Source organism: Sminthopsis crassicaudata, chromosome 2 (assembly GCF_048593235.1).
Source record: "Sminthopsis crassicaudata isolate SCR6 chromosome 2, ASM4859323v1, whole genome shotgun sequence".
NCBI classification, from domain to species: Eukaryota; Metazoa; Chordata; class Mammalia; order Dasyuromorphia; family Dasyuridae; genus Sminthopsis; species Sminthopsis crassicaudata.
The window spans coordinates 551,370,408-551,393,027 of record NC_133618.1 but is presented as its reverse complement, the minus strand read 5'-3'; the positions used below and the strand labels follow the sequence as shown (position 1 = coordinate 551,393,027).

Genomic DNA, 22,620 nt, shown 5'->3' with positions numbered 1-22,620 from the left:
CTATTTTTGGTGGAAAGTGCCTTCTGTTCAGGTCTCGGTTGGCCTCGGGATCTCCCTCCCCTCGCCCCTGTAGGATAAGCGCTCGGTGAGTGTAAATAGTGGATTTAACCTGCGCATTACCTGCTCTCATCACTCTCTCAGCCCGGGAGCTAAGACTGCTTTCTACAGTCACTTTGCGCTTTTAGATTCTCCTTACTATTCCCGCATTAAAAGCGAGGTCCGAGAAGGCTGGGGTGGGGAAGAACAGGTGCTTTACGGGTGTTGAGTTCAGCCTTCTCCTTCCTAGAGGAATCACTTCTCCTAGAGAAACGAAGCCGCAGCGGCTGCAACCAGCCCTCTCCCTTCTTCGGGGGGCAGTATCCCAGCTCTCAAAGCTGAGGGGCTTCCGGGGGAGGAAGGAATGGAAAGTTTCTTCTAAGGCAGAGGTAGAAGGAACTCCCTCCGTGGACGCTTCTCCTCCGCGGGGAGGAGTGGGACCAGCTTTCCAGTCGCTGGAAATGGGACGGGAGCTCTCCTTGAGTCTGGCCGGCTGCGCAGCCCGCCCCAGAGGTGGATTACACCACACCAAACAAATAGCCTGCACTGAGTTGCCCCGAGAGCGAAGCTAAAGAAGGAGGGGGGTGAGGGGAACCCAAGTTCCAGAAAGGCATGGCGGGGGTGGTGTAGTGGGGCGGGGTCTTCTCCGGAAACCAATTAGAGCAGCCCCCTCTGGCCAAGAGGCGTGGAGTCCTTCATAAAACAGGCGCTGGGAGCTGTCACCCTCCGAGGCGCATCCATCAGTCCCAAAGCTGGGACGCTACAGACGCGGAGCAGTGTAGAAGTGCTGGAAAGAGAGCAAGAGACAAGAGTCATGGCTACAACCAATGGAACTTTGGAAAACGGGCAACCCGACAAGAAGATGCCTGCCTTGCCGCATCCCATCAGAAACCTGGAGGTCAAGTACACGAAGGTGAGTCCTGGCTCGGCCGAGAGGAACCAGTGGGCACTCAGCGCCCCGCCGGGCAGCCTCTTGCAGGGCGGGAGCCCCAATTAAGTGTCAGGACAAAAAAAGAAAAAAGAAAACTCGGAGCGCTCCTATCAGGCTCTCTGCTATGCCTTCTAGATCCTCTTGATAACATGTGACAGGCTCTTACCACCTTCTCTGCAACCGTGTCCTCCAAAACCTTTCGTTTCCCCATGGAAGGGATGGTGGTTGAACCCGGGTGGGCGTCACTTAGTAAGAGAAATCAGTTTTGTTTTTTCAACTCACCCAGAGCGCTCTCACAAAAAACTTGGGCAGTTTCTGAAAAAGTATTGACAGCCACCCAGAGGTGTTCCCGAAAAAGCAAACACTCATACAGCAACTAGACTCAGGGGGTGAACATTTCAAGCCAGATATCAAAAGAGGGACTTTGGCTGGAGGTAGTGGAGAGTCTCCAGCTCTCATTAACATAAAAAGCTAAGGGATGTTCCTCGCATCCCACAGGTAGCCAATTCCTCTCTGGGTAGGCAGGTAGACAGGCAGACTTCCTCCTCCCTTCAAGGGCAGTTTACACGCTAATGATTCTGCCTGTCAATTATGAGACCTTTTCTGGTCTTCGACGTGTTGTTGCACTTCCCGTGGCTGCTTGATCTGCCTGCCGCTTTTAACTAATAGCAGACATTGCCTAGTCGGTTGTGATTCAGAAGCTCTGTTAAATCTTATTGATCTTGTGATGTGTGTTTAAAACTTTATTTTTAAGTTCGCTGTTACATGGAACTGGGGTTATGTTTTTGTACGTTAAACAAAACCAGGCTTAGTGAGGTTTATTGAGCTACTTAGAGAACTCAAGAACCAATTTTTATAAGATTGATAATGTTTGAAATCTAAATAATTCTGAGTCTCCCGGAAACATACTGTTTATGAGAAATGGGAAATGAGAAAGAAGGAAACGTTTGTGTTTAATTTATGCAGAATTTAACTATTAAAATCCCTAAAGACATATATTTAATTTAAAATATCTAAGAATCATAGCTTAAAGGTCAGTGATATGTTTTCTAATCTGTCCTTCCATAGCCCATAACAATATCACATATAAAATTTACTAATAATTTTTAAAGGCATTGGATCTCAGACCCTTGTCAAAATAACAGCTGGTTTAAAGTTGAGGGAGTTAAAACACAGCAGATTGTTTTGGGATCTCAGGAAAACTCACTTCTTTAGCCAAAGGGAATCCATTTTTAGCGAGACAATAGACTTTCCTTTAGCTTAGAAATTATGATTGTAAGCGCCACAAACAGGATGGTTTACATGAGGTTTTTTAACCTTTTTGGTATCAGGGACCCCATTTGACAGTCTGAAGAAGCCTATGTATCCCTTTTCAATATAATATTTTCGAATGCATAAAAAATCTGTAAGATTACAAAGGAAAACAATTCTATTGATGTACTATTAAGATTTTTTTAAATGAGTTCACTGATCCCAGATTAAGAATTGATTTACATGAATTGTGGGAAAATATAAGGCACATATGAATTTGTTTCATATTCTGCTACAAGGTATTGTGTGAAGTTAGGCCTAGAGACACTTTTTGCAAAGAGTTTGTGCTTAATGCTGTGGAATTATATTAAATTTAAAACCTCAAAGTAAGGTTTTTCCTAGCACTTTCAATTAAAAAACAAAGGGCTTTAAAAGAAGATATCTTTTGAGTTTCTTATCAAAACCTCTGATTTCATGGGGCCCTAGGGAGATTTCTTATATTGAATTTCACATTTTAGTGGATACTATCGCATTAGTATGGGTTTTACAAGTATTTAAAGAATACAAGAATTTTAAATATTGATCTTTGTAAGCTTTGAGATTTGCTCACTTCTTTCTTCCCATTCCCAATCTTTACAATCCATGTATGTGCATAGATTTTGCTTTATTCATATCTATCAAGTACTATAGACATGGTGCTTGTACGGTCTCCTCTTCTGATCTTGCTTTTGAAAGTAGCCATTCTAATCAACTCAAGTATATTTTATTGAACAAAGAAGTTTGTGAGATTGAAATTTAGTGAGATTGTTTTTATTATTATTTATTCTCTTGGCATATAATTCTTAATCTCTATATCTAATCATGTTTGACATTTAATTTAATATTATGTTTGAAGGCCTCTATAAGCAATAGCGAAGAGGACTCTTAAAAATCAAAAAGCCATTTCGATCAATAAAAATAGTACTTGCCTAATATCTTAAATTTTATGATGGAAAAAGACAAAAATTTCTAGGCAATGATAAGAATATATTATTCTTTAGCTTTTAGGAATTTTGTGCAAATGCTTTTAGTGCATATATATTCACTAAAGAAGTCAGAAGGCTAACATCACTGTAGCGATATTTTAACTTTTAAAATATTTTCTAGAATAATCGAGCTAGATATTAATATAGCTATCACTGGAGGTATTGAAGTAGAAGTTAGAGGGACACTATCGGGGAGATTTTCTAGAGGCCTCTTAGATCAGATAAGGAATTGGGCTAGTTAACTTCTAAGGTCCCTTCTAAAGGCGATTCTTAATTGCAGGACAATTTCCACATAATTCTTAGTGACCCTCTAAAAAGCCCGAATAGAACAATCTCCACCTAGAAATCTGGGAATAAACGCAGATAAGTAAAGAGCCATAATGGTATTCTTTTTTTGGTTAGATAAATATCATTAGTATATCGTTTTGTATGTACTACTTAATAATCCCATGTAGCAAATGATTTTTAGCGATTATAGAACAACTACAGACCTTAAATACGTACGATCTGAACTGAATTTTTACTATATGAACCAGGTCTTCCTAATTCCCCATTTCTCCCCTTTTCCTGATGAGGGTAGTGATGTTTTGTTGTTGTTGTTGTTTTTTTTTTTTTAATGAAATTTCATTCTCTTCTTCCTATAGTTTGCTCCCTTTCTAATTTACAGAAAAAAATCTATCTTTGAAAAGATGAATTTGAAAAGTTTCTTTCCAAACATGTGGGGGATTATTATTGGTGTGGCAACAGGGTGAGCTGTAGTCATTATGTAAGGGTGAGCACTATTTTCTCAAAAAAGAGTGATATAAAGAAAAGAAAGCCATCATATTATGAGCTTGGACACTGTAAAGAGAGGAAATGGAAAGAAAGAGAGCAATAGATGGGAATGAAGCACAAAACACCAAGAATAATTTTAAATGGAATTCTGAGAAGAAAAGGAGACTGAAAGAAGAACTTGATATAGTTAGTGTCTAAATGAAAACAGTTTTACATGTTATTTTTTAAAGTGCTTAGTGCTACACAGTAGACAACAATGACAAGCTGCAAAAGAGCATAGTATAGAATTAGAATTAGAAGGAGCCTGATTTTTTTCTTTTTTACAATTTATAAAATCATGTCTCAGAGAAGAAAAACTTGTTATTCCTTTATTTCTTTGCAAGTTTTAATTTTTACCTCCTAGAAGTTCATGCTTTGTGATTTGGGGTTGTTTAAAGATATTCCTTTCCAGATCCCAGAAGTAACAGCCTTTCACTTTTTGAGTCCATTTCCCCTATTAACAATTTCCTCCAGGCATCCGAGATAATATTTATGATTTCATGGTTCATTAATATAGTTGTCTTATCTATCTTTTTAATAAGATACAATTTCCTCAGCTCTCTTATGTAAAGCAATTCTGCATGTGTATAACTTGCTTCAAAAAAAAAAAAAAAGAATTGTGGAATGTGTTTTAGTTGAGCAGTCATGATGTTAGGGGGAAGGCATGATGCTATAAAGAGAGTGTTTTGTTTGGAGTCAGAGGAAATGAGTTCAAATTCCAGTTCTTTTGCACCTGTATGACCATGAACAAGTGACAACCTCTCAAGGCTTCAGCTTCATCATTTGTAAAATAAAGGTTATTGGACTAGATAACTTCTGAGATTCATTCGTGCTCTAACTTATTCATTAAGTGGTTTTTAAAATATTCATCCAACAGTAATGAAATTAAAGCCATTGTTTCTTCTATTACAATAACAATCTGATCCTGAGTGTTGCATAACTATAGACTATCTTTGCCCTTCCTTTTCCACATTTTAAAGTCTAACAATACAGTAAAAAGTTCTTTGTAGGATGTGTTAGAAGATTGTAAGCTCCTTGAGGGTAGGGGCTTTTTCCCCACTTTTTTTTTATCCTTGTTTCCAATGCTTCATTCAGTACTTTGCACTTAGGAATCTACTAAAGGTTTATTAAATTGAATCACTAAACAGTTTATTTACATAAAGAAAGTTATTTCAGTAAATCTAAACAAGAATGTAATTACAAATATAATTTCATATTATTTTTGAGTCACAAACTATTGCCCCTACAAATGATGTTGAGGTCACTTTGGTAGCCAAAAACTTCCATACCAACCTTAGAGACCAATGTAGCTTTTCCTGTGATGGACCAAGAATTCTTACTGCCAAATTCCTAGTTAATGATTACCCAATACTCACATGGTCTTCTTTCTAGAGGACATATATGTACTTATCTTATTATACCATTCTTCTATACTTATTTCTCACTGTAACTATGGAATGTATAATCTATGTTCTAAGCATGAATATACCATATTGAATAAAAGACTAAACTTGTCATTGTCCTCTTGCTTCATTTGATGCAGCTTGATTTCATATTGAAAGAAGTTCTTTGGAGGTATCCTTTGAGATTTTTTTGTTTTGTTTTTGACTCATGAATACCAAATTGAAGAATATTAGAGAATAATGGGACTGAAAATGTGATGTTTATATTGCTTTCACACATCAATAGTCTTCTTAATTCTATGGATAAGTAATATATACTACATTTTCATTTGCTAATTCTTTAGAGTCATCTTCTTATCAAACTTTTGTGGTGTTAGTAGAGCAATGCATTTTCTTATATTACAGATTTCAATGATATGGGAATACCTAATTTATTTATCTTTGGAAAATGTAGTATTCCACATCAATGAGTTTCCTGATCATTGAAAATATGTTTCTTAAAGGAATAAGATATTAAAAAAAATCTTTGAAAGACATTACTAATTCAACATACTTTTTAAAGAAAATTTACAGAACATAATTTAACCTTGCCTTTGTGAGTCAGGGTCATCATTAAGAAAATTGTCTGCAATGATTCAAGGCAATTCCAATGGATTTGGGATGGAAAATGCCATCTACACCCAGAGAGAGAACTATGGAGACTGAATATGGGTTGAAGTATAGGATTTTCACCTTTTTTGTTTGTTTTTTCTTTCTCATGATTTTCCTTGCAAACATGGCAAATATAGAAATATGTTACACATGTTTAACATATCAGATTGCTTGCTGTCTTGAAGAAGGAAGAGATAAGAGAAGGAAGAAGAAAAATTTGGAACACAAAATCATAAAAATGATCTTTACATGTATTTGGAAAAAATTAAATACTATTGAAAATTTAAAAGAAAAAGAATATTAGTTGTCCAAGGACAATTTTGTATGTAAAATTGGTTTCACTTACACCAAATGATCTAGAGTTTTGGGGTGTGTTTTTTCTGGACTTTCTCATGGTTGTCAGATCTCACTTCTTGTTGCTGCAGATCACTTATTTCTATCAGTCCAATTCTATTTTGCTGCTTCTAAAATGTTATGGATTATAAAAGTAGGGAGTCATGTCAATGGACAGGATCTCTAAGATTCTCTCCAATTCAAAAATTTTGTGTTCTGATACCTAAGCATGCTAGAATTATGTGAAAAAAGGAGTTATGTAGTCTCTGAGTTAGGAACTGAAAAAAAAAAAAAAAGAAAAGAAAAAAACACTTTTAAGTATAGCATTAGTGTGTGAACTTTGTGACATCCATTTTGTCTGTTTTGAGGCATGGAACACTTAAGAACTTAGAATGAGCATTTATCCTCATTACTCAATTGTTGCCTTTTACTGGTGTATCCTATTTAAGCAAATCCTATTTGGAAAAACCCAGATTTTTTTAAAAAATTGTACTTGGAGTATGGAATGATTTATTTTGTAAATAGATTTGTTCATATGTTCTACTAAATAGCAAATTCATAATAAATTTCCATTTGGTGCAACTTTTCTGAAACTTGCCTACACTTCTAATAAAGATTTTACCATATTTCATAACTAGACGCACAGAGTTGTAAATTTATACACACACACACACACACACACACACACACACACACACACACAAACATATATTTCACAGCAGACTTTACCTTTTATCTGGGTAAGGCAATAAGGAGTGGAGGTGGGAAAGGAAAGAAGGGAACTAGGTCCTTAAAGTTTATAACAAAAATAAAACATCTAGCTTAACCTTAATGCTTGTAACCCTTTTTTCCTGGTTAGATATTTATCAACAATGAGTGGCATGAATCCAAGAGTGGGAAAAAGTTTCCAACCTATAATCCTTCAACTGTTGAGAAAATATGTGAAGTGGAAGAAGGCGACAAGGTAGGTTATTGGAATTTTTTTCCTGTTTAAAAGAATAATAAAGTTTGCTACAAAATAATACTGACTCAGAGATGGGTTTAAGGTCGGTGATACTTAACCATTTTGGCTTGCATGTTTAAATAGATTAGAGGGAATGGAATCAATTAGAGATAACTGCCCTGCAGGAAACATGTGAGGCATTTTCCATGGGTTTTTTTGTGTACACACATATATACACATATGTGCATATATACATATATGTACACGTGTACGTATATATATGTGAGGAATATAGTAATCTTTTTTTACCATGGTTAGAAAATTTTTCTTATCAATTATTTGAAACTGAAAATATTAAAGAATATAATCCCAAAACAATATACTGTCTGAATAAGTGAAGTTTTATTATTAATTATGTTTCAGAACCACAATAATAATAGCTAGTATTTATATAGTGCTTTAAGGTTTGAAAAAAACCACTTCACATATATTATCTTATTTAATATTCACAAAAATCCTATGTAGTAGATCTTATTATTATCTTCACATTACATATGAGGAAACAGGTTGAGTAACTTACCTATGGTCTCATAACTAGTAAATTTCTGAGTCAGGACATTAACTAAAATAAGTTCGTCTTGACTCTAAACCCAATACTCTATTGTACTAACTAGCTTTATATAAAATATGAAGTTCTAGAGGCCACTATTTACTTTTAATATATTTTATATGTATTACTGAATATGAATATGTTTATACACATATACATATAACATATAAACATATACATATTTGGGACCAAATATCTGATTTCATTAGTATAGATAGGAGGCATCCAGAGAGGAACTTTTACCTTCTCTGTAAACAACAGCCTTAAGGAATTTCTTGGGGCCCTGGAAGGTTAGTTATTGTCTAGATTAGGGTCAGCATGTGTCAGAGGCAGAACTTGAATGCTTATATTCCTGATTCTAAGGCTGATAATTCATGATAATCAATTGGATAGCTCTCTTTCTCTCCCTCTCTCTTCCTTTCTTCCTCCCTTCCTCCCTCCTTTCCTCTCTCCCTCCTTTCCTCTCTCTCTCCCTCTCTCCTTTCTTCCCTCCCTTCCTTCTTTCCCCCTCTTCTCTGTCTCTCCTCTCTTTTTCTATCATGTTTTCCATCTATTTTTCTATCAAATCATCTATTTTTCTTTCTCTGTGTGTATGTATATCCCTAGTTCTAGTATGTATATCCCGAATTTAATATGCTATGGATTATTCGTGTGTGTATAACTATATACATATATATTTATATATACATACATACACACATCATGCATTCCTAAAATTGTAACCAAAACTTACAATCTCTGTAAACCATGCGTCACATTTGCTTATTTGCATATTTACGAGCCATTAGAGGCTAGATCATAAGTATCTTCACTGGTAGTGTTCTCTCTCTTGAGATTAGCTTCGATTTATATTGTATATATCTTATATGTATAGAGTTATCAATCCTCCATTGGAATGTGAGCTCTTTGGGGGCAAGGATTATGTCATTGCCTTTCTTTGTATCCTTAGCCTGGTGCCTGGCACATAGTAAATGCTCAGTAAATACTTCTTGACTTTAAAAGGCACCACCCAAAAGAAATCCCCAATAAGTACAGAAAGTTTACACAATTAAATGGAAAAAGAATATTGAAATATTATCTTGGCAAATAAATATATTATAACACCAAGGACAGAAGAAATAAATATTTATTGGAGCCCAGAACTAGCCATATTGGACATATTAAATATATGTATATATATGTACATATATGCACATGTATATATGTGTGGGGTAGTAGAAATCGTAATAGACTGAGCAATGTATAAAGACCCTGCCTCTGATACAGCCTGATGATGTGCTTCTGAACACAATATAGCCTTTCAGTATAATTCTTGATCTACACTGATGGAAAGAACTCCCTTAATGGAATTTTCTTATGTCAGCAAAATCAGAGGTCAAGACCTTCCAAAACCAATGACATCTTTTTCCTATTCTTCAGTATCTGGGGTATGTGGCATTTATCAGTATCCTGAGAGCCCCTCAAGCCATGATGGTAACTCTGAGTTCTCAAAAGTTCTGCCAGTAGAACGTAAGTCCCACAGCAAGCTCACTCTGGCTAAAAATCTTTTGACACTAGGCTCAGGCATGTCTTATTACCTGAAAACCAATGTAACTAAGTTAGAAGATGTGACTATTAGGTAATGATTTATTTTAAATAAAAACAATAATGAATCATAAAGAGCATTTTCTAAGTTTCTAAGTGCAATCTGCACTGGTGGAGGGCATATCCATACCAATGAAATCACAAATCTTTGACCTATTAAAGTATATGCTTATCAGAAGAAAAGGAAATATGAATGATCAGGTAATATTTAACAATTTCATATTTTAATTGAATGACTGATTTTTATTCATAAATGTAAAAACATGGAGGAAAGGAAGGGTCCAGGTAATTGGATATAATTTATAAATTTATAAAGCATAGAGGTAGACTAATAATAGAAAGCATGCAAGATCTCTCTTCAAATCTTGCCTCTAACAATTACTATTTTTGTGACCATGAAAGTAAACTATCTGAATTTCAGTTTCCTCATTTGTAAAATAAAGACAATAACACCTTGTTACCTCACATGGTCATGAGGGGTTAATGTGGGATACATGAAAGAGTGCTGGAGTTTAGTTTAAAAAAAAAAACAACAAAAACCCTGAGTTTGAATCTGTGTGTTGGGTGAATCAATAGAGTTCTCTAAAACTTCATTTTTCTTATCTGTAAACAAAAGGGTTTGGACCCTATTTATTCTTCTTTTATATTTTACAGTGTTTCATATGGTAATTTATTTTTCTATAGGATTTATATGGCTTCTGGAACTATCTGTTACGAAGCTCATGATTATTTCAAAGCTACAAAAATCTATTTTTGCATGTTTGCCAAGGAAGGAGAAGAATCATTTAGATTCACTTAAAAAGGAAATGCTAGCTAGGTAGGAGTGGAAAACCATATATACTTTGCCCCAAGGAAAATTGTAATATTCTGGCCTTATTAATAATGTGTTACTGAATGTCATCTGTAGATCAGCTGTGTACCAAAGAGATGAAATTACCACCTCCACAAGCTTTTGTTTATAACAGAATCAGATTTTAGGGTGCAGCAATGAGGAGAAGGAAGAGAAAATAGCTAGATTTCTGCACTTCTTCATGTCCAGTTTATCTCTTCTTCAGTCAGTTAAGCTACTCTGAATTAATTTAAGTAAAAGGCTCAGTTCCTTCCCATGCTCACAGCTCTCTGTTCTTGAGTAGTTTACCTGCCATCCTCACTGCTGACCATACGTGTAAACACAAAGTTTGGGGTTCATTTGTTCCTAGTTGTTTCTTTTCTTAACCATGGCTTCCACATTTCTCTTCCCTTCAAAAAGAAAGAAAATTCTGTAATGGCACCTAAAGTAGACATTTTGGATATTTAGCCTCACTTTTTTTGATTCCCCATGGTCAAAACTTGCTATTTGGGAAAAAAAATAAATATCAGAAAGTCTATTTCTCTGGACCTGCATTGCACTGAAGTTTAGTCACTGTAAGGCTGCTGCTACAGCTGGGAAGGAGAGTCAGGGACTACATTGGGTAGAGTAAAAGTAATATTTCTGAGCTGCCTGTTAGATAATGAAGTATTGTTAAAATAAGTGGGGAAAACAGAGATACACTGGATGAAATAGAAGTATGGTTAATATTGTTCTTTATAATATTATTTTTTTTCTTTTTGAGAATACTATCATTCTTAAATATATCTCATTTTAGTAGTTATTTCCCATTCTTTGTCCTACCTCTTATTCTCATCATAGAATATTGAATTTTCCAAAATAGTGAGTTCTGGGTTTTAATAAGGGTATAATTTCTCCTGTCCTTGGTGTTAGAATACATTTCTTTGCCAAGACACTATTTTAATATTCTTTTTCCATGTAGGTTTGTAAACTATGTAGAGTTGTTGGGGTTTTTTCCTTTATGGTGTCTATAAAATTGTGATCTAATCTAAGATGATTCTTTAAATGTGACACTCTGAGAAAATGGAACATTTTTACACTTTGGACACATCAAGGAAAAATATGGATGGAAGATTGTTTTTTAAAGCATCCACCTGGTCTTCCAATTCCTCACCCCACTTCTCCTATCATTGTCATATTTCTCCTGATTTCATATTCTATACCCTATCATATCCTTAAAATATAATTTTGACATTTAGGTAACAGCTTCGCTGTAGCTCTGTTTAGAAACATTGGAAAACATACAAAAAATAAGTTAAGAATTCTCTGGACAACTGTTTTTAAGCTGTATATGTGCATGTGTGTTTTGAAATTTTCTCTGTAACCTGAAGATGTTGTTTTGGTCCCTCAGCCTGATATAGATAAGGCAGTGGAGGCCGCAAAAGCAGCATTCCAGAGGGGATCTCTATGGAGACAAATGGATGCCCTAAGCAGAGGCAGACTCCTTCACAAACTGGCTGACCTCATGGAGAGGGACAGGATCATTTTGGCAGTAAGTGAAATGCTCAATGAACAATAAGAAAACTGCAAAAAAAGAGTTGACTGATTATTTAATTCTCTCCTGCCATTTAACATACCAAAAAAGAAAAAAATTGGGGACTATTTTCAGCTCAAATTGAGTTCTATTCAGATTTTAATGACTGTTTGGCTGTAGGCAGAAATGGACTTTATGTTTTTTTCATTTGTCAGATTTTTTTCTCTGTTTTTTTTTTTAAGTTCAACTTCTTAACCAAGAAAGCACTGAAGGCTAGTGCAAATAAGTCAACTAGTTCTTAAACCTAAAGACATTCTCAGGTCTTCCCAAGACAGAATGGTAGAGTAGAAAAGAACACTGAGCTTCAAATTGGGATGCCTGAGTTGAAATCATACTTAGACATGTGTTAACTGAGTTAGCCTATACAAATCACACTGTCTCTTATTTCTTTGGTTTCATTATATTTAAAATCATGATAATGACAGCTTGATTTATTGTGAAGAAAGCTCTTGAAAATGTTAGAATGCTACACAAATATGAGTTAGTTTTCTTTAAATTTACTGTGGTACAGTGCTTATCAAGTGACTCCACAAAATGCCAGAGCTAACTTTGTCTCAATATTTCTTATATTGTTGGTCAGATAGTCAACAACTTTTATTAAGCTTATCAAGTACTACCTATTATGTGCCAAGCACTATACTAAACACATTCATCATCTGTGCCAACTGAAACTTATTTTGAACTTTATGGTTGTTGATTCAGTCATTTTTCAATTGTGTCTTACTCTTCATAACCCCATTTGAAGTTTTCTTGGCAAAGATACTTGAGAGTTTTGCTATTTCCTTCTCCAGTTCATTTTACAGATGAGGAAATTGAGGCAAACAAGGTTAAGTGACACCTAGGGTTACAGAGCTGGTAGAATGGAATGCAAAAAGATGAGTCCTCCTGATTCTATTTCTGACTCCACTATGCCTCCTAACTTTTCCCATTTTGAATAGTTAATGCCCAAATTTTAGCCACAGATTATATAATAAGATACCTCATAAGATTGTCTTTCTTCTGATCATTGAATTGAAAAAAAATGGATCTCCTCTCTCTGGTTTGCTCCTATCCATGGTGGGATGAGAAGTAGACTACATACATAGCATTTTCAAGGGATTTGGACAGCATCCACAAAGACAATAAAACTAGTTTCTTCAGGGTAGTTCTTTAAACCCCCCCCCCACACACACACACACATACCCTCTTCACATCTAATTCATGGACATTTTATTAGAAGTATCAGGAAAGCAACAGAATAAGTGTCCCTCACGAAGCTGGAGTCTTTCACTTCTGAATTTGTTCATCTGGCAAGTTCATCCCGAGTGGGAGTGAGGGTTAGTGCCCTACCAAAGTAAGCATTTCTTGCCATTAGGCCTCTGGTTTCTTCCTGCAAAGAAGGCCAGTTTCAACTCTTAAGCTGCCAAACTGGCTTTTTAAAACATCTCTGTTTTAACCAAGATGATCTCATATGTCTGACATCTCAACATGGGCTAATAACTTGGTTATAGATTCTACCATAGGTACCCCCCACCCTTAGTGTTAAAGCAAACATCTTAGAGAACAACAGTACAAAGATAACCTTCATTTTTGATCCCTTCTGTTGTTCTCACAAAATTATGATTGATAATAAAAAAGAATATTGGAGGATCTCATAACTAGAAGGAAGAGAGTTACTTTGCATTAGGGTCATATTGCCCACAAGAAATAAGAGCTATCCATTTGCCATGACATGAAAGGGGACAAGAGAATTACTGGCAAGTATGGTAAAAACCACATCATAGGGAAATGCCTATCAAACTCTACCTTGATATGGTTTTTCTGACGGCAGCATTTTCACACAGTGAAGTGCTTCTTTTAGTCTTGTTAGCATTTCGGTTTTAGTGGTTTTGACAGAACTGTTTACCCATTTCTAGTGTAAAATGTTCAGAAACAGATGTGGGTGCATCTGGTGTCCCTGGAATTCTCTCCATTACTGATGTGCTTTAATCACAGAGTGTAGCTTTTTGCGGTTTTGACTTCTGGGTCCTCCCTCAGAGCTGCCTTTTTAAATCTCCTTTTCAACCTGCTGTTCCATCTCTAGACCTCACCCATATAGACTACTCTGTAACAAGTTGTGGGGCAAAGTTGATGATGTCAACAGTTTTCTTCTAGCATAAAAAAAAGTATTTTGTGTACCATAAATTTGAGTTCTAGTTATTTAGAAGTAGCTTTTTTGCTTAGTTTAATGGTTAACTCATGAGCTACCAATATAATAATGGGGGGGATGGTATTTAAACCATGTGCAAAACCTGATGCATTGGCCCCACTACTGACATTTTTTAAGGATTAGGAATTAGGGGACTATGCTGTTCAAGTCTATTGTGGACAAAACAAATCTGGGAAACTCAGATGCTAGAATAATAGGCAGAATTTCCAGGGTTTAGTAGACTGCTGGATTCTGTCTAATATTCCACTCTGGAAAAGAAGAATGAATATTGGATAACTCACAGGACATCCAACATATGCTTCCCTGCCTGCTTAACTATGCCTATATTTGTGACCATTTTTTGGCTATCTGATTCAAACAATATTTATTAACTTAATAGAGGCAGCCAGGGTAGCACAGGGGATAGAGTGGTGATCCTGGAATGAAGGAGAGCTGATCTTGAATCTTCCCTCAGACCCTTAAATAACTTTGAGAAAATCATTTAACTTCCGTCTGCCTCAGTTTCCTCAACTATAAAATAGGAATAATAAAAGCACCTGCCTCCCAGGGTTGTTAGGAAAACAAAATAAGATAATTTTTGTAAAGCACATAGTACAGTGCTTGGCACATAGTAGCACCATATAAATACTAGCTATTATTAATATTGTTAATTGTATGTCATTAAGTACATGTCAGGCACTATGGTAGTTGCTAGGGATATAAAACAAAATCAGTCTTTGCCTTCAAGGAACTTCTCTTCTACCTGGAAGTGGGGAGTGGTGTTGGGGTGAGGATAGACCAGAGACAAGATAAATGCACATTCTTACTACAAAGTAATTTTGAGAGAGGGAAAGCATGGAGGAGATCATGAAAAGTTTGTGCCATGGGACATACAAAAAAGCTGTCACTGGACAGAATGGTTGCTTATTTTATTAGAAACACTGAAGCCAGCTCCAATGTTGAAAATAATTACTGAGAACAAACAGACTATAACAAGGTCAATAACTAAAGCTGTTCTGTGAGCTGACTCATTTGGCTTCAGCTGGAAGAGGCGGCACCTGTGTTGGGTCTTGAAAGATGCTAGAAAATTCCAAAATTTGGACTTAAATAGGGAGTGAATTTCAAGCATTGGGAACAGCCCATGCAAAGACAAGGAAACAAGGGATATGTAACATTAAGTTCAGAGAACAGCCAGTAGGCTAGTTTGCATGGAATTTGGAGAACATGAAAGACAGAAATAGGAAATACATCTGGAAAGGTAGGCAGGAACTCTCATTCCTGAGGTTCACCTTGAAAAGCAAAAATTTCAAACAAAATTTGCATCAACTTGAGGCTGCAATGTGGTCTGATGGATGGATGGCACTTGAGAATTAGAAGCAGAACATTGCAATACCAGTCCAGGTGCAGCCCTAATTCTTACCAAGCAGGGTCTATATTTTTTGCTTCAGTCTTATCTATTTATTGACAAAAAAAACATTATGGGGTTCCCAGGGAAGTATTTGGAAAATTATTGATTCCTACTTACAGTGTTGTGTCCCTTTAAAAAAAAAAAGCAGGGAAGGAAAGAAAGGAAAAGTATAGAATGTTGGAAAGAGCCCAGGACTTGGAATCAGGAGACCTACATTAAGACCCAGATCTTACTTAATACTTGTGTGACTGTGAGAAAATCTGTCTGTGCCAGCCTCAGTTTAGCCCTTCTATAAAATGGAATGAATAATACTTATACTGCTTATATCACAGGGTTGTTTTCATAAAAGTGTTTTGTAAACTGCAAATCATTCTGTAAATGTGAGAGATGATTATTAACAAGTACTAGGTGTTTAATGTCAGGACTCTATTAGTATCTTACCATTTACAGACATGAAGACTCAGACTTTGAAGAGGCCCAGGTATTGCGTCTAAATAAATCATTTACTGGTTGTCAAGAAGTCAAGCCTTGGGCTATGTGGCAGTGTAGCAACTTCCTGTATTTAGGGACAACTGAAAGTTTCAATGTTAGGGCTTTAGAAAAAGCTTGAACTGGGAGGGCTTGTCTGTCGAACAAAAAGGGTTCTCTTAAAACGATGCTGAAAATAGAAAATAACCCCGTCATTTAGTAGTTGCAGCAGCCTCAGTAGATAATAATCGCCCTTATCATGGAGGAAAAAGTCTATTCAGCTTCTATTTAGAACTAAAGTATTTGAACACCAGCAGAGTATGATTTCATCTTTGTTTAGACATTTAATTCTACCAGGGGATAGCGCTTCTCTTGTGTGCAGAGACGTTCTTTCCAGAAGAACGTCAGTTACTCTGCAGTGACAGAAGCCAGCCTGTGTGAGGGGGAAAACTCATTATTTTAAGTAAGCCCAGATCTTTTCTTTTTCTTTTTCTGTCATTATCCTTCACTTTCCAAAGCTGCCACTGGACAAAGTGGCTGGCTATTTTATCAAAAACACTGAAAGCCAGCCCCAATATTGAAAATGATTCCCGTGAACGGATAGGCCCACATGACAAGGTTAAACAACTAAAGCTGTTCTGTGGGCTGAGTCATTTGGCTTCAGATGGAAGATCAAATGCTAAACTTTATTTCTTTCCAGTGATGCTTCAAATTAGCTTTGAATCCGGGTGGTCCCACCAAGATGCATGTAACTCATCCCCCTTGTCTGGCTAGTGGCCCAATTCTTAGGTGTTTTAAAATAAAAGCAATACATGCCACTTTGGTTAGACTTTAATATTTTCAAGTAACTTTTCTTTCTCTCTTTCCTTCCTTCCATCTTTCCTTCCTTCTTTCCTCCCATTTTTTCTTCCTTCCTTCCTTTCTTCCTTCCTTTTTAAAGAAAGCACATCTGTGAAAGTGGGTCATAGAGACTAAAAGTCAAGGGGCTACCTTGTATTCTTATTCATGTAGACTTCACAAACTAGGAAGTTGCAGGTAGTAACTGGCATGCTATTTTATTATTGTTACAGACTCTTGAAACAATGGATACAGGAAAACCTTTCCTTCATGCCTTCTTCATTGACTTGGAAGGCTGTATCAAAACACTCAGATACTACGCAGGCTGGGCAGACAAGATACATGGCAGAACTATTCCAGCAGGTAAACTAGGGTAGGATTGAAAGTTCTCTTCTGAATTTCTCATGTGGACCAGGCTTCTGAGGCAGAATCATAAGTGTAACTATGAAAAGGAAAGCAATATTCAATTATTTTTCACCTTTTGTTCTTGAAAGCTTTAAAATAACTTTGAGCTAAAAATTATCTCCTTTTTTTAAACTTTTGGACACTGGTCCTACTTTCCTCCCCAGGCTGTAAGAACAAAGGCCATTCATGAATTGGGGTCTACTGTGGATAATCTCAGAAGCTTTAAACAGCTCCATTAGTGACCAATTCACCCCTCTTTAGGTAACCTGTAGTACACCTCTCCACATACCCCTACAACCCACACCTATCCAGTTCATTCTCCAGAGCTCATCATATTGGTAGTCAATTTAGTGCAGATAGAGAATTGGCTTTAGCCTCCTGCCTCTCAGAACTCCTGAGCCTAGGTGATCCACAAGCCTCAAGCTTCCCCCAGCAGCAGCAATTACAGACATATGCTACCATGATCAGCCAAGGATTACTTTTCATAGTCCACATGAATATTTTTCAGATTTTTCTTGACACAGAATTATTATCCCAGGGTAATATGTACATGTATTTGCTCTCCCCTCTTTCATTTCTTTTACAGATGAAAATGTTGTGTGTTATACCAGGCATGAACCAATAGGTGTATGTGGAGCAATTATTCCTGTAAGTATACTAGCTTCTCCAAAGATGTTATGCTTCAAGTTCTTTGAACCAATGTCCAGAAACTTTGCTCTGTTCAAGGAGGATGATGTCTACTTTGGTAACTGAAAATTGATGTCTAGATATGAATTATTATTGTTGAGTTAAAATAAATTAATTAAAGCAAGCCATTATTAAAGTTTCACTTCTTCAGTCAATTAAGCATTTTTGGGCACTGATGAAGATACTAAGGTTATACCAAAAATAAATACCTCTCAATGAAACTGACACACTGATTTGTAGTGACAATAAGTACTTAAAGAAATATATTCAGAAAGAAGATAAAGAGAATAAATATCAATAACAACATTTGGGAGAATCGGGAAAGGCTTCTTGTAATTTCTGAGCTACATGTTGAAGAAAGAGGGATTCTATTGAGTTGAATTCTATTTATTTATTTAATTCTATTGAGTTTGAATTTTTACACTGTGTAGCATGGTTGAACCTAATTGGTTTTTTGAAAGGCTGCAAATTAGGTATAAAAATCTAATTTCTTTTCTGGTAGCTTGAGGACATTGGCTCAGCTGTTATGAAACTTCTCTTTGTCCAGAATAATTGGGATAGCCTTGAATGGAAAACTTGAAATTGTCTGTGAATTAGAGCAAATTCTAATCAGAAAAAGGCATCATGGTTTAGAGGATAGAGAGTCAGCCTCTGAAGATATGAAGAGTTGTATCCAAGCCAGGCTTCTGACATATCCTAACGTATGACTGCTTTGGTGTGACTATAAGTTACAAAGTGCCAGCTTGCTTTGAAAGAGGGAATTCCTTCAGGAGTTCTCTGTAAAGAAATCACAGTTCCACTTCCTATTGCTCTCCTTTTCTAATCATTGAGAAAGTGTTTTGTTTCTTGCATGAAGGTGTGAGCCACAGCTCATTGGAAGGCAGAGATACTATTATAGGACTGAGATTAGGTAGATTTGGAATCTAGGCCCTATGTCTCCCTTACTAGGCTTAATTTCTTTATCTATAAAATAAGAAGATAGGACTCCATATCCTATTGTAGCTAATCATGCTTTAACTCGGAGCCAGCATACCTTGAAAATACCATTATTTAAAATCAATAGACAGTTTTATATTGAGTAGTAATGGGATCAGAAACACTGGCAGGTACATTTAAATGTATACTTACATATAAACATGATTTCCCATTTAGTATGAGCCATATGTGTTATCTATTGATAGGTCTGTGCATACAATGTCCAAGTGGCTACTTTTCAGGGAGATTTCAATATCTATAGTTAATTAATTTTTTTTCTCTGTTTCCTTTATTGCTTGCCCTTTCTGCTTTATTTATCTCAATTCTTTGGAGACCTTACCATCCTTAGCCAAGTCCCTTACACAGGTTTCTGCCCTTGGGGCTGCCATGCTTCCTCTGAGATATCAATATGTATTTGTCTTATGTTACCTCCTTCTCAAAGCCCCAGGTATTAATTAGCTAATCTGATAAAGGAATCCCTTCTAAAGACATTTTAACCTCCACCCCGGAGGACAATACCTTTCTTTTGCTGTTTAATCCATTAGCTGATTCAAATGGTGAGAATTTTAGGCTGTGATGAGTAGGTGGAAGAGTGATTTATGAGTAGGCAAGGCCTTGTGATAACTACAAATGATTCCATACAGGTGGCCACCTACTCCAGCCATATAAGAATCTCTCATAGAAAGGTATTGGTATGCTGATTATTTCTTCTTTTGGCTATCTGGGACTTATTGAGCCTATCCTATAATGGTGGTCCCACTCTGGTAAACTCATTTGGTTCACTCAACTGAAACTGCTGTTTCCAAAGTTATCAGTGACCCAATTGCCAAATCGATGGTCCTTATCCTTGTTTATTTCTCAGTGTCATTTGATAATCTTGACCACATTATCCTCTTGTAACAGTTTCTTCTCTGGGATTTAGTTACCATACTAACTGTTTTTTTCCTCCCCATATAACTTCTTCTCAGTCTCCTTTGTTGCATCTTTACCAAGTCTTTTCCAAGTTCCCATATATGTGGGTATATTCCATTGTGGGGTTTTAGGCTTTTTCCTCTATATTCTCTCACTTTGGGAACTCATCAGCATCTATGAGTTCAACTATTACTCTCTGCAGATGACTCTCAAGGCTTTATATTTAGAAAATGTCTCTCTGATTAGCTCTAGTCCCACAGAATCAATTACTTACTGGGTATTTTGAACTGAATATCCTGTGGGTTTCACAAATTCAACAATCTAATATAAAACTCATTACTTTCCCCAAAACCTTTATGACTACTTTCTTACTGCATGGACAGAGTGATGAACTTAGTATCAGGAAGATCAATCCTACCTCAGATGCTTAATACTTGAAGTCATAATCTTTTAGACTTAACTCAAATATAAAATGGAAAAAATAATACCAACTAACAGGGTGGGTTGTGAGGATCAGATGAAATAACATATGTACTACTGTGAAGGGCACCACCAGCTTCTAGTCATCCAAATTGCAACTTTCATGTCCTTCTTGACTTGTCACTCTTTATTTACTCCACATAGTCAAGCACTTGCTAAATCTTATCATTTCTATCTTCACATTTCTTACCTATATCATTTTTCTTCATTTATATCCTAGTCCAGGTCCTCATATTTTTTTGCTTAGATCATTGCAATGGCCTCAGAATTGCTCTTCTTGCTGGTCCCCACATGTGATGCTCCAAATCCCTTTTCTTGATATACTTTTTTTAACTGACTGTCTCCCCTGCTTGGAATGTTCTCCTTCTTCACTTCTGCCTCATGGAATATTTGATTTCCTTCATGAGTTGGCTCAAGAGCCTTCATGAGATCTTTCCTGATTACTTTACCTGTCCTCCAAGACTGACTCGTATCTGTTTTGTATGAGTTTTTTATGAGCCCATTTTGTATCTCTCCTCTTAGAATATAAACTGTTTTTGTTTTTATATACCAACGGCTTAGTATAGAGTAGGTTCCTTAAAATGTTTTTTTTTGTTTGATATGGTTGATTGGGGGAGAGGGAGGAGAAAAGAAGAGGCATGAGCAGAGATGAGAGAAATTAAAATAATCTGTTCCTAGAGGTAGCATGGGTGTGATGGAAAGAATGATGAACTTAGAGTTTGTCCTAGGATAGTCTCCGACATTTACTGTGTGACTCTGGGCATGTCATTCCATTTTGCTGAGCCTTTTTTTCTCCTCTGTAAAATTAAATATTTGGATGCAATGATCTCTAACTAAAGTCCCTTCTGGCTCTCAGGCTCATTGCAATACTTGATTTCTTTCTGTCTCATTTAGACTCATATAATCATTTTTGGCTTCTGAAGCCTTTCTAGCTCTAGTAAAGGAGACCTTAATTTTTTTGTAGGTGCCATTAACCCCTTTGGCAGGTTAGAAAAGCCTGTGGATCTCTTCTCAGAATAACATTTTAAAATATATAAACTCTGTGGGTGTGGGTGTGTATTTTTGATCTAGAATTATGGATTCTATGAAGGAAAAAAAGGAACCAGTTAATAGAACTTCTTAACCCTTTTTAGACCAAACATAATAATAATAGTATTTATGTAGTGCTTTAAGGTTAACAAAGCACACTGTCTATTACTTCATTTGATCATCACAACAAATCAGCAAGGTAAGTACTGTTAGACTAAAAGAATTAAAAGTTTTCAACTGGAGTTGAAAACAGCTGTTGTGGCTATTATTAGTCTTCCCTAACAATGTTTTCATGATTGTCCAGGCATATAAATAATGGTTCCATTTTCCAAAGGTCCTTTTTCTCCCACCAATCAAGTCCTTTCCCTCTGTGTTTCCTTCTTAGCCAGTAGATGTCACTGAAGGGAAAGGGGTGATGTGTAGACCATTTTTTTCCAAAGTCAACTTCAAGACAATGTCTATTTTGTTTCAGTGGAACTTCCCATTGATGTTACTTATTTGGAAGATGGCACCAGCCCTGTGCTGTGGGAATACCATCGTTATTAAGCCAGCTGAACAGACACCCCTAACATCACTTTATCTTGGATCTTTGATCAAAGAGGTAGGATGTCCAAAAGAAAATATTTTGTGTCCTTAATAGCATACCCACTCCTAGGAACCGAGCCACAAAGCAAGATAAAACTGTCCCAATCAAGATTTACCTAATCTAGTGTTGCAAACTTATTTACAATTGAGTGGGCAGTATATCACTCCCTAAATTTTGCTTGGCAACTTAATTTTTTTTTTCCATTGCTCATGGTTGCTGAATTAGAAGAAACTCTATTCCTTCCAGTCAGGCTAATGAGGGCACTTTACTTTTATTATGGGCTCAATGTAATAATTTAGAACCAAATGTTTTGCTTAGTGAATTTACAAGAGAATGAATACTAAGGAAGGTTATCAGGAAAAGAATAGAATGTGTTAGAGGTTCATCAGGCTTTGCCATTGTGGGTTAGAAATCTCTCTGGAAAGGGTGATCTGCTGTAATATTGCTTGTTCTGGCTGAAATCACAACACACAAGAGCAAGCCCAGCAGACCAAAGTCTTGACTTCAAAAATAATTGATCTTCAATTGAAGGAATTTGGGTTTAGATTTCATTTTATTTTATTTTTATTTGGAGGAGGGGAAATGGTTAAAGTAAAGTAACAGAGAAAAACACTCAGTAGTCTCAGGAAAAGGAGACCTGGACCTTAAACCTGTTTCCCCTTTTCCCCATCAGTCCTATGACAA

General features: G+C 36.3%; 1 protein-coding gene across 1 annotated transcript in view; it reads left to right on the top strand.

Annotated features, from left to right (window-relative positions):
- The first annotated feature begins 726 nt into the window (after window positions 1-726).
- The window catches only part of ALDH1A3 (aldehyde dehydrogenase 1 family member A3), a 47,401-nt gene continuing 25,507 nt past the window's right edge, over window positions 727-22,620 (top strand). Inside the window, exons 1-6 of the mRNA XM_074295005.1 lie at window positions 727-949; window positions 7,303-7,407; window positions 11,800-11,940; window positions 17,096-17,225; window positions 17,854-17,915; window positions 21,823-21,951. Of these exons, the coding sequence (XP_074151106.1) occupies window positions 851-949; window positions 7,303-7,407; window positions 11,800-11,940; window positions 17,096-17,225; window positions 17,854-17,915; window positions 21,823-21,951 (666 nt within the window). The 5' untranslated portion in view covers window positions 727-850. The remainder of the gene's footprint in view (window positions 950-7,302; window positions 7,408-11,799; window positions 11,941-17,095; window positions 17,226-17,853; window positions 17,916-21,822; window positions 21,952-22,620) is intronic.